Source organism: Macaca thibetana, chromosome 7, assembly GCF_024542745.1.
Source record: "Macaca thibetana thibetana isolate TM-01 chromosome 7, ASM2454274v1, whole genome shotgun sequence".
NCBI lineage: Eukaryota > Metazoa > Chordata > Mammalia > Primates > Cercopithecidae > Macaca > Macaca thibetana.
Genome location: NC_065584.1, coordinates 160,740,462 through 160,755,049, shown reverse-complemented (window position 1 = coordinate 160,755,049; position 14,588 = coordinate 160,740,462). Strand labels below are relative to the sequence as shown.

The following is a 14,588-nucleotide window of genomic DNA, read 5'->3' as shown; positions in this document are numbered from 1 at the left end:
AAACCACCATGGCACGCGTATACCTATGTAACAAACCTGCACGTTCTGCACATGTATCCCAGAACTTAAATTAAAAAAGAAAAAAAGTATCACCCCATCCAAACTGCTGGTGCCCTACCTTCTTTCAGGTCAATGTTGGCATTCTGAGTCAATCTACTTCTCATTTACTTTTCACTCGTGCTCTTTCATTTTCAGTTCATTTACTAAACACCTATTATTTCTTCATTCCAGCCCTCAAGAAGTTCATTTTCTTAATAACTGAAGCTCTTAGAACAAAAACATCAAGTACCAGCAAAAGACACACTTGCTTTATATGAACAGGCATTACAGTATCAGAAAAATCTCAGTAATGGGGAATCACTCCTCTTTTCACTGCTCATTAAATCAAATACTCCAAGCCTCCATTTCCAGCCTTGACAACAAGGCATCCTTCAGGGCCCCTTAGCTTACTATTAATATTATCCAGACACACCCACTTCCCCATGTGTTCTATTGCTCTGTTCCTATAGAACTTAAGACTGTTTCCCTCTAGAGACACTTTAAGTGCCACCTCCTCTCCAAAACCTTTTCCTAAACTCCCTCAGTACTCTGGACCTCAGATGCAACATCCCTTACCCCTAGTTAATCTTATTTGTGCCCTATCTCCCCTATGAGCTGGGCTTATTCAGACTCACTTGTTTTCAACTAAACTTTCCAATTAAAGACAAGTGGCAAAGCAGCTGAATTAAATGAAAATGATGAATATATTTTTCTAAGCTAGCTATTTTCAAATATTTTTTACTACCAGAATAAAATGAAGTACTTAGGATATAGCAAGGCCTCATTATTGGTTAAATGGAAAAAAAAAAAAAAAGTTGGTCCATGAGGTACTTAGCATATAGCAAAGCCTCACTATTGGTTAAGTGGGAAAAAAAAAAAAAAAGTTGGTCCATTATAATTTGGGGGAATGCCAAGATGTTTCAGAATACATTCTATATAGATAAACTAATAAAAGAGACAGATAGCATGATGGCCTGTGGGGCCCATGGCTGCCCAAGACCTACAGATATAGTTTCCTTGCTCCACACAGCATTTTCAGAAAATGTAAACTGAATGCCAATGTTCAAAATTCCACCGAATTTTTAGATAAAATGTGGATTTCCAGATTCTTTTTAAAAACTGGACATTTTGGCAACACTTAGACTACGTGCCTCTTAACTAAGGCTAAATGGAGGCAAGCCTTTCCAGTCTGCCATGGTGCTACCACTCTGTTGAGCCACCTGACCCTCTTCACCCAACTGCCTGACCTTCAAGTCATCTGAATCTGTGATGCCTGGTATAGTGAGTAAAGAAGAGAGAACTCAAAGAGATTTAGGGGCCAGGCACCGTGGCTTACGCCTGTAATCTCAGCACTTTGGGAGGCCACGGTGGATGGATCACCTGAGGCCAGGGTGAGACCAGTCTGGCCAACAGGGTGAAACCCCATCTCTACTAAAATACAAAAATTAACTGGGTGCAGTGGCGTGCACCTGTAGTCCCAGCTACTCAGAAGGCTAAGGCAGGACAATCACTTGAACTCAGAAGGTGGAGGCTGCACTGAGCCGAGATCAGGCCACTGCACTCCAGCCTGGACAACAGGCGAGACTCTGTCTCAAAAACAAAACAAAACAAAAAACAGATTTAGGTCTTAGTGGCAACTCTGCCACAAACCAGCAGAATAACCCTCATCAAGCTTTTAGGCCTCAGGTTTCTTACTCCTGAACAAGGATTAAAAGTCTGGTCCTGAGATTTTATGAATCTCCCTCTCCTGGCACCCAATGAAAAGCAACTGCTGAATTTTCCGTCCTAATTCACACTAGAAGAAGTGACATAACAAGTCTCAACATGAAATGTTCTCAGAGCACAGTTAAGACAGCTAGCACCACATTCCACTGTTCAAAGAAGTTACAAATGGCAAGTTGTTTTATAAAGCTTTTGGCAGACTTTAAAATATTTTTCTTTTTTCTTTTTTTTTTTTTTTTGAGACAGAGTCTCACCCAGGCTGGAGTGGTGCAATCTGGGCTCACGCAAACTCCATCTCCCCAGTTCAAGCGATTCTGGTACCTCAGCTACCTGAGTAGCTGCGATTACAGGTTTGCACCAACACGCCCAGCCAATTTTTGTACTTTAATATTTTTATTTATATATTTGATATTTTTAAGTATTTAATATTTTTAAATATTTATATTAATATTTTTAGTGGAGACAGGGGTTTCACCATGTTGGCCAGGCTGTTCTCTAACTCCTGACCTCAAGCGATTTGCCTGCCTCAGCTTTCCAAAGTGCTGGGATTATAGGCATGAGCCGCCGTGCCTGGCGGACTTTAAAATATTTCTAAGAGAAAAGTTAAATCAACTTTCTTTATAGCTATAAAAGTGCCCATGTCCACTAGATAACTTGGAAAACACAAATAAACAGCACGTATGATTTGGATAGAGTTTTCATGTTTTTGTCTCACCAGCAGTTTACTATAATGGAGGAACTCCTCTAAGGGCATTACTATAACTATGTGAACTTTAATAATGATACTAATAAAAGAATATTTAACAGACATCTATTGAGAACTTACGCTCCTGGTACTATAAGTAATGTGTTATATGCATTACCTTTTCATTATTTAATCCTTACAACAACTCTATAAGGGCACAGGAAAATTATTATTTTTCTTTTTATTTTATGGAGATAGCACCTGAGGCTCAGAGAAGTAGCTTTTTCAAAGTCACACCACTGGTATATGCCAAAGCTACAATTCATACCTTAGTCTGTCTGGCTATTAACAGCCACCACAATGTATAAACTCTTAAAGCTATAGAAAAATAATGCCTGTTGTGGTAAAAATTTGAAAACGATGACCACAGAGAGAAAACTTTTTAAAAACATTAAATAGAAAAAAAAAGCTATTTTGGCTTTCTTTTCTACTCTCCCTTTTGGTCTTTAATAATTCAGATGATACTAAATATATAATTTTATAATGTTTTCACTTTTAAAATCAACATTTGCTCTTGTCATTAATACACTTACAGTTCATAATTTAATAGCTTTATTTATTAAATTAATATTCGGTTTTTAGTATCCCTTATTATAAACGATGTTCCAGAGAACACTTCTGAGGAAAAAAGCCTGCTTGCATTTTGAATTTTTCCAAATGATAAACTTCTGGAAAAATGGCAGGAGTTGGGACAAAGCACCAGAGAAGAAAAGTTTTCTACAAGCCTGCCTTTGGATACTGGCCAGCTCCCTGGGATGAGAGTTCCAGAGCCCAGACAAGGTAAGGAGAAAGACCACCCAAGGAAGGGGGAAACAGAAGAGTGGTTACATATGGGGCATTGAGGTAATATCTAAATACATTAAGAATGATGAGAACCAGTTTCCCTTTGCCCAAAAGGGAGGTACAAATATGAGCAGAGACAAAACTAGAAAGCATCCTGCACTTGATTAGAAAAGGATGCACCTGTGTGAACTCATGAGTTTCCACATACATATAGTTGTAAACGTGTGTATATGTGTATGCTGATGTATATACATACACATGCATGTATATACATACATACACTCCTTGGCTCTGTCTAATGACTGGGCTTTGGAGCAGCAAATCCCTCAATGGCAAGGAGTACACTTAAAGAGTCTAGACCTTGATTTCTAAATACCACACTCCATCAAAAGGAGCCAGGGCTTAATGACCAATTCCAGGACCAAAGCAGGTAAAACCCAAGACAAGCTTAGAACATCTTGTGCCAGAAAAAAGAAAAGTGCTCAAAGATAATGCAGTCATCTCTAAAAAGACACTGAAGCCAGCCTGAAGGAGCTCCCACTAGCCAAACTGGGGGGGGGGGGCATAATTTGAGCACCAAAATACAGTAACAGATTATAGCCCACTGAATTAAATAAGACTCCGAGAGTGTACAGATACAAATAAATAAACGCACTGAAACACGATATTTACATAGTTTCAAATGATCTCTTCACAAAACACTCAATCATTACAGAACAGTGATTTTAGTGAAGACACTTGGCAAGCACCACCTTAATTGAGTAATCAAAGGTAATACCACCAATAACGAGACCAATGGAAATCACATGCCACCTAAGGATGCCGTGAAAAGAGCACAGCATCACTTCTGTGATTATTTCCTGCCAAAGACACAATTGATGGATGTTCTACAAAATAGCCTGCAATTTTCCTAGGTGTCAAGATTTGGAAAAATCAAGCAAAGCTTGTGAAACTGTTCCAGATCAAAGGAGATTAAAGAAACATGACTTACTTAGAGCAACTTACAATTGGGAACAGATCTTTTTGCCATGAAGAACCTTACTGGGACAACTGGCAAAATCTGAACCGAGTCTGAGGACAAAATGGTAGAAATGTATCAGTGATAATTTCCTGATTGTGACAGCTGCACCGTAGTTATGTCTGTAAGCCGTACTAAAGTAAACAGAGTGACAGAGCAGCAGGTTGGCATTCACTGTCAAAGGGCTCCCTTCCACTCCCCAGAGAGATGGTACACCCTGCAGTCCCTCCAACTCCACAGTCCGAGTCTTCATCTCTCCAGGTGTTGGCTCCCCTTTTGAAGTTGGGGGCCAGAGAAGCAAAAGAGTACAGGATCGAAAGTTGAAATATTTGGCTTTAAGTTTTGGTTCTTGGCTTTCTAGGCGTATTACACTGAGCAAGACACACCCAGTTGTCTTCCCGGTAAAAGACAACAAAAACTTGCTTCAAGGGAAGCAGGTGAAGGGAAGGTTCTGCACAGCGTTGTTGTTAATAGTGAAAATGTGCATACTTAAAAGGCTCAACATTTGATGAACGGTCAAATAAATCATGACACATCCTTACCGTGTAGTCACTAAAACTGATGTTTACAAAATCTTTTCCCGGCACAAGAAGATGTTCCTTGAATTAACAAAACTGGGATTAAAAAAAAAAAAATAGTTCTCAAAAGACTGAACCACCAACCTGCAAATGACTGTGCATGACACCCCTTGCTACTTGCCTCAAGCTCCTCTGCTACTACGCGAACCAAGCAATGCCTCTCCAGGTGGCCGGCCTCGGCCAGGCCTGCGGAGATCCAGGTTACGCTCCGATGGGTCCGCAACACTCTGCGCACACACTCCCTCCATAAGCGGCACACGCTGGGGACGCAAACGCACAAAGCATTGCAAACGGACGTTCATTTTCGTCTCTCCCACAGCTCACAAACCCCCACCTACTGGAGCAGCAGGAGATCCCTGCGGGATCCAAAGTCCCCGGGGGAGGTAGGTGTCAGTCAGGGCGCTGGTTCGGAAGGAGAGCCAGAAGTGGAGAAAACCTTAAGGGGAACTTCGCCCCTCAGCGAAGTCCCCCGGGGCACCACGGCTGGGAGATACCTCGCGGGTAGCGGGTAACCTCAGGTAGGGCGAGGGAGCTGGGGAGAGCCCTGGGTCCCCACGGTCTCTCCCCACCCCGCCAGCCTGGGGCATGCCCACGGCGTGTCACAAGGCAAGCTTCCCGCCTCCGCCTCCTCTCACCAGGCCACCCGCAGCAACGCCTTGGCGGGCAGGAAGGTGAGCACACGCTCCACCACCTCCGCCAGGTTACTCAACACGAAGGTGCTCCGTGGGTCTACGGAGGAGGAGCCGCAGCGCTCGCCGCTGCTGCCCACCAGCTCCATTCCTCACTAGCCCGCCGGAACCAGTCCTACGGCGGCCCGGAGGAACCCGATTACGCCAGCACAGAGTTGCCTGGCCGGCGCGCACTGAGCAGGCGCCCGCGCCACTTCCGGCCGGACGGGGACGGTGGGCGTGGCAACGCCGGTGAATATCCTGGCCTGGAGTCCGCACACCAGAGGTTGAAGCCATCCGTTCCATAATACGCTCGGAACTGTTTTTTCATTTTTGAGATTGGGTGTAATGCTGTGGGCAGGCAGGAGTGGAGTGGCGCGGCCTCTGCTCACTGCAGCTTCTACCTCCCAGGCTCAAGCGATCCTCCCGCCTCAGCCTCCCTCATAGCTTGAACTACAAGCTCCCGCCACCACGCCCAGCTAATTTTTGTATTTTTTGTAGTGACAGGTTTCCCTATGCTCTCCAGGCTGGTCTCAAACTCCAGGGCTCAAGCGATACTCCCGCCTGGGCCTCCAAAGGTGCTGGAATTACAGGCATGAGCCACCGCGCCTGGCAACTTTCCAGGAGGCCTCCTGCAGTGAAAATCCTGTGTGCTTCTCACTGCCCTGGCACCGCCATATTTCTGAGTTTACATCGTTCTCTAATTTCACAAATTCCTTGCAGAGACTAGGTAGTACTTATTGCTCTTCATAGTTCCAATGCCTGTTTAAATAGCATAAGCTCAATTTTTGAACGGACAGTGTTTGCTTTTAAAAAATTGTCCTAGTGTGTGAAAATCACTGCCTTTATTCCTTGGTAAACTTAGTTAACTCGTTGTAATATTCAGGTTTAAAGTTTCGAATGAGTAAAATGGCATAAATAGCACCTGCCATTCTAAGGTAGCTGAGTGAGATTACTGCTGTGAAGCACGCCCGAAGTTGTGCACCAGTTCCCCGCCAGGAACATCAGATTCACCTGGAAACTACTAAGTTTTAGCACATTTCCCGTCCTTACCCCAGATCTCCTAAATCAGACACTGGGGATGAGGCCCAGCAATCTACGTTTTAACAAACTTTATGGCGATTCTGATGCATGCTCAAACTGAGAACCACCAAAAAATGGAAGCACAGCAGACACAGGTTCGTCCATTCCTCCCGCCAATTCCTTCCTAAGGGAGCCCTGATTTGATCGCCAGATCTTGGGCAGAAACTTGGTCTAAATCAGAAGTTCTCATTATGGCCTCAGGACCCTTTACACCCTAAAATATTGACACGACCAATAGTTTATGTGTGTTATGACTATCAATATTTACCATATTAAAAAATCAGAACATCTTTTTAAAAAACAGATATTATACATTAACGAAATATTTTTATGGAAAACAACTATTTCCCAAATCCTCCTTCCCACACTGGTGGATAGTATGACATTGTCACTGGTATAAGCCTCCTGAGTAGCTGTGACTCTTTTTTTTTTTTTTTGTAGACCCAGGGTCTATGTTGCCCAGGCTGGTCTCAAACTCCTGGCCTCAAGACATCCCTCTGCCTCTGCCTCCGCCTCCGCCTCCTAAAGCGTTGAGATTACAGGTATGAGCCAACAAGCCCAACCAATTTTTTTCCTTAGTCTATTTATAGGCGCAGCTGCTTAAGGAATCCAGATGGCCCAGATGTCACCAGAGCTTCCTGACCCCTTGTGGAATACCAGAGGAAGATAAAGAGGCACCCTCCGGTTACCTTTAGATCATTAACATAATGCTAAAATCCTCTTCCCTAAAAGGCAAGCTCACTGGCATCTCATGAACATGGATGTATGAAGCAGCACGTTCAGGGACTATGCCTGCTTGTCTGGAACTCCAGCCTGTGTATGCCCTTCATACCTCCCCCGCCCCCTCAGCTAACTCTTTAAACTCCCCAGCCTCCTATCCCTCTGGGAGAAGGTGCCTTGAGAGCATGAGCTCCCTTTCTCCATTCTCTGGCTACTGAACGACAACCCATTGTCTTTCAAAGTGGGCGTTCTTTCTTTGTGGCTGATATAAAACAGGGAGAGGACAGTTTACCAGTGGCGGCATCACTTTACATTTTGCAAATATTTAATTTCTGTCTTAATGGAAGACAGACAGATTCTCATATTTGCTTCTGAATTTGATCTGTTGCAAAATCACATGTAGCCTCTGGAAAACTCCATTGTACACATGAAAGAATGAGTGAAAATGGCAAATGTTTTAGTATTATGAAAATAGTCTCTTGAAATGGTCTCAGGGGTCTCCAGTGTTCCCCAAATCATGCTTTGAGAACCATTGTGCAAACTAATCACGATGGTTTCATTCTTTTCACCACCATTGGTTTAGGGGTAGGCACAGGGCCCTGATGTAGCCAAGGAAAGGCGAGAGGCCGTGTACTTGATGGGATGGTGCTTTTAGAGATTTCCTCATCTCCTAAGGAGACACTAGAAAACAGGGGCATTTAGTTACCTCTGAATCAAGTAAGGTGGCTGCACATAACATGCAACCAAAAGATGAAACCAACATAGAAAAATCTCAAGGAAGCAGAGCAAAGCCCAGATGTACAGTACAACTGGAGTTATCCTACCTCTGGACTTCTTGTATGTGAAATAACCTGTCAATTGTGTGTAAGGAGGCCATATTATACATTAACGAAATATTTTTATGGAAAACAACTATTTCCCAAATCCTCCTTCCCACACTGGTGGATAGTATGACATTGTCACTGGTATAAGCCTCCTGAGTAGCTGTGACTCTTTTTTTTTTTTTTTTTTTTTGGTAGAAATGGGTACGCTAAGAAGTAGCAGATTATTTTCACTGGGGGAACTAAGGATAGCCATGAGGAAAAAGTAGCACTTCAATTTATAATGAGAACGGAAGAGGAAAAAGGCTGAGGAAAAGGTGACTATTCTACAGACCATTTCCAGGTTCTTTCACTTTCTATTGTTAAATCTGCCTGTCTTCCAAGCCTCCCCTCACCACTTCCCTCCTTAAGTATCTTATTCCAGAAACTCAATAGAGCTTACAAACACATCAAGCAGAGTTTTCTTATGATGGAAAAATGAGAAAGTAATCTTTTTTTTGCTTGCCATGATCAGCACAAACCAAATTTTTAAATGGTTTATTCATAAACTTGATGCAAGTTTACAAAATTTACTGTACATTGCCAAATAAATCTGCAATTAAAAATAAAATCCATAAAACAAAGCATGCCAAATGTGCAGCTATCAATCTGCTTGCCATCAGGATATTAAAGAATTCAACAATGTATTCAAGATTTAGCCTTAGGCTTAAGGAACTTTACTGCTTTAAAGAATTCTGCCACGTCACTTGTTATCTGAGCAACTGGCAATGAGAACTTTATACAAATGTAACCAAGTGAACAAGAATACCAGAAAATTTACTGCTCTCTTAACCAAAATAGAATCAGAAGAAATTAAACACACACAATAATGTAGAAATGACAAGTCTCTTAGATGTGGTTTACAAAGTTAAAAACTGAATCTCAAAGCAAATGCATAAGAAACACTTTTGAACTTTGTAACTGATTTGTGCAGAAAAATGTGCTTCTGGATTTCTTATTAAAAGTGCTTAATAACTAGAATTTACTTTTAAATCAAACTTGGGTGTATTAAAAAAATCTATTACCAACCAAAAAGGACTGATTCAGGTAAGGCAATAAAATGGAGAGTACCTTGATTTGAGTCAGGTTCCATCAAAAATTAACATACGTAGAGTTTCTATTAATCTTTCAATGTAAAAGCCATTGTTTTGACTATGGCAAAAGTTACTGTAAGAGTCTCCAAATTAAGTATATTTTTCTACTTAACTGCGCAGCTTTTGCTCAAGGAGTCTTTGTGCCAATCACTTTATAAGTTTATTAGTTTACAAATGATTGCAACATCCCGTTAATAAAATGGAAACGTAAGATGACTTAGTATTTTAAATAACTTTAAGCTCTATACTGTGGCTCTTGTTCATAAGAAACACTGAACCAACAAGCAGCAGATTCAGCCCAGCAAAACTCTGATGCCCCAGTGGAAATCACTACTTGCAAGCCTTAACTGATATAGTTTTACACTGCTTTGCCTAAGAACAACAATGTAACTCAATTAAGAGTATTATCTTCAGGAAACAATTCATATCTTCACATAGTCATTAAAAAGTTTAACAATTTAATGAGTAGGTTTCCTATCCTTTTGGCAATATCATAAAATAGTTTTAGACATGAAAGAGCTATTATGATTTAGAAGGCCTTAAAATTTTCTAAACCAATATTGAACATCGATTAAACTTGTACTGGCTGTAAATGGAATATATTGCAAATCCTTGTAACCCATGGGCTCAATATAGGAAAGTTACTCTAAAGCCTCAACTTCAGTAGCCTGACGCTGACTTGGCTGCTTTAAAAAGTTCACTTTTCAAGAAAAAGAGATAAGGAGTGGCCAGTATGTGTATTTATCAGGAGAAATACAATAAAGGCCCCACTGCTCAGTCCAAGATATCTAAAATGAGCAAAATGCAAAGGCTGTAACTTCATACTGGATGTCAGATGACAGATTATCCACTAAAATATCTATTAACTAACGTCTTCGGTACTGCTGTAATAGGGGCACTCAAAGCTTGTGTCTGCATATTGGTTAAGATTTTCTTTAAAGCAACATTAGTCCAAACACACAACAGTCAACATATTTAGCCATCTTCCTTTGGAGGGGTGTACCAGCCTGAAATAGAATGAAAAAAAAAGTTAAAATACTTAATTCTTAAATAAATTAGAAGAACTGGCATGTAATAAGGCTAGCTACAGTCTCTCTTCATAATTTTGGTGTTTAAATCTACTATACAATTTTTTTTCTTTTTCCTTTTCTTTTTTTTTGAGACAGAGTTTTGCTCTGTCACCTAGGCTGGAGTGCAATGGCGCAAACAGCTCACTGCAACCTCCACCTCCCAGATCAAGCAATTCTCCTGCCTCAGCCTCCCAAGTAGCTGGGATTACAGAGGCATGCGCCACTATGTCCCATTAATGTTTTTTGTTTTGTTTTGTATTTAGTACAGACAGGGTTTCACCATGTTGGTCAGGCTGGTCTCCAACTCCTGACCTCAAGTGATCCATCCACCTCCGCCTCCCAGAGTGTTGGGATTATAGGTGTGAGCCACCGCACCCGGCCTACTGTAAAAATTAAACTTATACTTGGATTGGTAACACTGCATTTTGCTATTTCACAACAGAAAGTTATTTTCTATGAATAAATTGTACTTGAGTTTTCAACACAAGAGCTCTGTATTAATGGCATCTCTAGCTAAAGATGACTGTGGAATATTAGACTAAAAGAATAAGTTTTATTCCACTTCAGTTCTATACTTGAAAGTAAGCCTCATGGAAAGTACTTATTTCCCCAAACAAACTCCTGGCAATTTAGAATATAAGGAACTTGGACTGTTATCAGAGCCATGACATCATTTCACCAATGACGAGGAAGCCATCGCAGCAGGTGCAGTAACTAAATGACGATGCCTAAAATCAGAGTTAGTAGCAAGCCAGACTAGAATCCATCTTGAGCTATTGTACAACATGGTGACTACAGTTAACAATATACTGTATTCTTGAAAAATGCTAAGAGTGGATGTAAAGTGTCTCACCATAAAAATGATAACTACGTAAGGTGATGCCTAGGTTAATTAGCTAGATTTAGTCATTCCACAATTATGTATACTTCAAAACTTTGTACACAATAAGTATAACGTGTCAATTTTTTACAAATAAGAAAAAAAAATTTTTTAAGATTAAAAAAATCCCTAGAAGTCATCTCTCCCGATTCTGAATCTATTACTCTTTCATCACAGCTAAGCTTACACATACCCACACACTCTCAAATACAGCATTTTCTATAAATATTTTTTAAATGCCAGTTGTAATGTTTAAGAAATAAAAATAAGAAATCTGTTTCCCAGGCTCCACAAAAACCTAAGCTCTCCATAAAAAGGCAAATTAGACTACGTACTGTTTAGTATGAAACTTTAGAACAGTATGAATATGCCAAGATCTATAAAGTATCAAAGTAGTACACAGGTTTCTTTGGATCTACTAATTTTGTGTGCTAGAAATTATTATTATGAAAACCTGGCCTTGTCCTCAAATTTTATCGTTTCTCTCTTCTGCTTGAAAATTTTGTTTTGAATACTATTGCCGTAAGTAAGCAATCACTGAAAAAGTGACAAGTTTGCTTTGTCATTAAAATAAGTAAGCACAAAACACAAATCTTAAGTCACAAACTGACACATTTCTAGCAAAGTAAAGTATACTTTACAGGCATGGTGGCTTGTGCCTACAGTCCGAGCTACTGGGGAGACTGAGGCAGGAGGATCACATCAGCCCAGGAGCTTGAGGCTGCAGTCCACTATGATCACACCTATAAACAACCACTGCACTCCAGTTGTAACAACAAGAACTCCATCTATAAAGAGTTGCCTTTAACTCAATTCCTACAACCATTGATTTCAAGTAAGTAAAGTGAGTCATGCATTAATCTACTTTAAAAAAAAAAAAAAAAAAAAAATCTTGATTCTGACTCTGAGATACCTAGGCCAAGTGTATAGGATACAAAAATTTTGATTGAAGTACAATGTTAAGGTTTGTGGCGCGATGACTCACACCTGTAACCCCAGCACTTTGGGAGGCCGAGGCGGGTGGATCACAAAGTCAGGAGATCGAGACCTTCCTGGCTAACATGGTGACACCCCATCTCTACTAAAAATACAAAAAAAAAAAAAAAATTAGCCAGGCATGGTGGCAGGCGCCTGTAGTCCCAGCTACTTAGGAGGCAGAGGAAGGAGAATGGAATGAACCTGGGAAGCGGAGCTGGCAGTGAGTCAAGATAGCAGCACTGCACTCCAGCCAGGGTGACAGAACAAGACTCCATCTCAAGAAACAAATAAAATAAAATAAAATAAATAAATAAAGATTTTTGTATGCAGCACAAGTTTTTTTCACTATGGTAACAGTACTTTAAGAAACTAAAGCAAAAACAGAAAAATAAAACGGTAAATATTAATACATTATCTAAAACTTCTTAAATGGCAATAAACACTTATTGAATTAAACATACCATTTTTCTCATGTATCTGTACAATGGAATTATAGGATTGTTGGGCTCTTGCTAGATTATATTGATTCTGAAAGAGAATTACACATTTTAAATCAAGTGTAATTAGGTGAAAATTATTACAATAAATTTATGAATGCATCACACTGTGCTTAAAAGAACACAGGAAACTGACTCTCCATTTCAAAAACAATTTTAACTTAATAGCCTCATTTCTCAAGTTCACTATTCTCTACAATTTTATAAAAATAACAAAACCAAAATTGTACCCCAATAAAAATCAACAAGCCTCACAGTTCATTTTTATAAGTCTTCCTACCATTGGACAACTACAAAGCTTTCTGGTTCTAGAGTCTGTCTCCATATTGCTGAATCAAGTTAAAGGATTATATCGGGATGTCAATAAAACTCAAACGTTCTTCATGTAGCTTCTATTTTAAAAACAACTACAAAATATTACTTTCAGATAAGAAAATATTAAGCTTCCACGACTATACATATGAATGACATTTTAAGTTAGAAATCTAAAGAACGCCCATAATTGGCACCTGGCTTACTAAAGGAGCCCTCTTTTGATAAAAATATACAATCTTTTTAAGGAGCCAAATCTAGGATTAATTTTGTCACCATACAACCAACCTATATCTTCACTTCGAATTAATATACCAGAACACTCTCCATAGTGGTACCCATCTATCCACTATATTATGTCGCAGAATTTTTTGCATAATAAATTCACACAGCACAAGACTCAAAAATGTCTACATCCTAAGTGAAAACTCTCCCTCCTACTTGTACCCTAAACATCCAGTTTCCTCCCATTCAACCCCCTTCCTCCACACAAGTTAACCACTATTACTAATTTCTTTTATGTCCTTAAGATTACACAAAAATATTCATGTACAGCCCACTGTTATTAGCCATTGTCCCGGCTTTCCTTCACTAACAGTTGCATGCTACAGATACTGATCTGCCCCTTTTCTCATCTAGCATATCCTGGAGAATGTTCCAAATCAGTATAGAACATACCTGTTTTAAACACTGAAATATTTCTATTACATGGATATTCAAATATTTAATCAGTCCCCTATTGGTGGACATCAGGTTGTTGTCAGTATTTTGCTGTTATAATGTTGCCATGAGCAACCTTGTACGTATATCTGCTGAGTACTGGTAAAAATGTCCTAGAGTAGAGCTCCTAGGTCAAAAGTTATACATGCCTTAGTAATTTTGAGATTACATAACTGCACAAATGTGTCTGCCCACCAGCCATCTGTAAGAGTGCCTTGATGCAGCCTCACCAGTGCAGTGCTTCAAATATTTGTAGATTTCTGACAATATACTAGATGGACTCCCAGTACAGTTTTAATTTGTATTTCTATTACTGAGTGAGACTGAGCATGTCTCCAATGTGTTCATGAGCCATTTATTTCTATTTCTGTAAACAGACTTTTTATACCCTTTTCCTATTTTTTTAACATGTTAAATTTATGTAAGGACTTTTCCTATTTTTCTACAGGGTAGTCTTTTTCAACATCTAGAGCTCTTTAAAATAGTAAAGCCGGCCGGCACGGTGGCTCACATCTGTAATACCAGCACTTTGGGAGGCTGAGGCAGTTGGATCACCTGAGGTCGGGAGCTCGAGACCAGCCTGACCAACATGGAGAAACCCCGTCTCTACTAAAAATACCAAATTAGCCGGGCATGGTGGCGCGCACCTGTAATCTCAGCTACTTGGGAGGCTGAGGCAGGAGAATCGCTTGAACCCGGGAGGCAGAGGTTGCAGTGAGTCCGAGATCACACCATTGCACTCCAGCCTGGGCAACGAGAGCGAAACTCCGTCTCAAACAAACAAACAAACAAAAAAAACACACACACACAAATAAAATAGT

At 40.3% G+C, this 14,588-nt stretch overlaps 2 protein-coding genes across 7 annotated transcripts in view; both read right to left on the bottom strand.

Annotated features, from left to right (window-relative positions):
* FBXO22 (F-box protein 22) overlaps window positions 1–14,588 on the bottom strand; it is a 278,566-nt gene that overhangs the window by 25,534 nt on the left and 238,444 nt on the right. The window contains exons 2-3 of the mRNA XM_050799880.1: window positions 5,521–5,690; window positions 5,007–5,145 (exon numbers count right to left, since the gene is read on the bottom strand). Coding sequence (XP_050655837.1) covers window positions 5,007–5,145; window positions 5,521–5,663 — 282 coding nt within the window. The 5' untranslated portion in view covers window positions 5,664–5,690. The remainder of the gene's footprint in view (window positions 1–5,006; window positions 5,146–5,520; window positions 5,691–14,588) is intronic.
* UBE2Q2 (ubiquitin conjugating enzyme E2 Q2) overlaps window positions 8,703–14,588 on the bottom strand; it is a 59,043-nt gene continuing 53,157 nt past the window's right edge. For 4 of the 6 annotated variants that reach the window (XM_050799886.1, XM_050799889.1, XM_050799891.1 and 1 more), the window contains 2 exons: window positions 12,700–12,766; window positions 8,703–10,317 (listed from right to left, as the gene is read on the bottom strand). In XM_050799886.1, coding sequence (XP_050655843.1) covers window positions 10,286–10,317; window positions 12,700–12,766 — 99 coding nt within the window. In that variant the 3' untranslated portion in view covers window positions 8,703–10,285. The remainder of the gene's footprint in view (window positions 10,318–12,699; window positions 12,767–14,588) is intronic. The other 2 variants (XM_050799887.1, XM_050799890.1) reach the window with 1 other exon arrangement.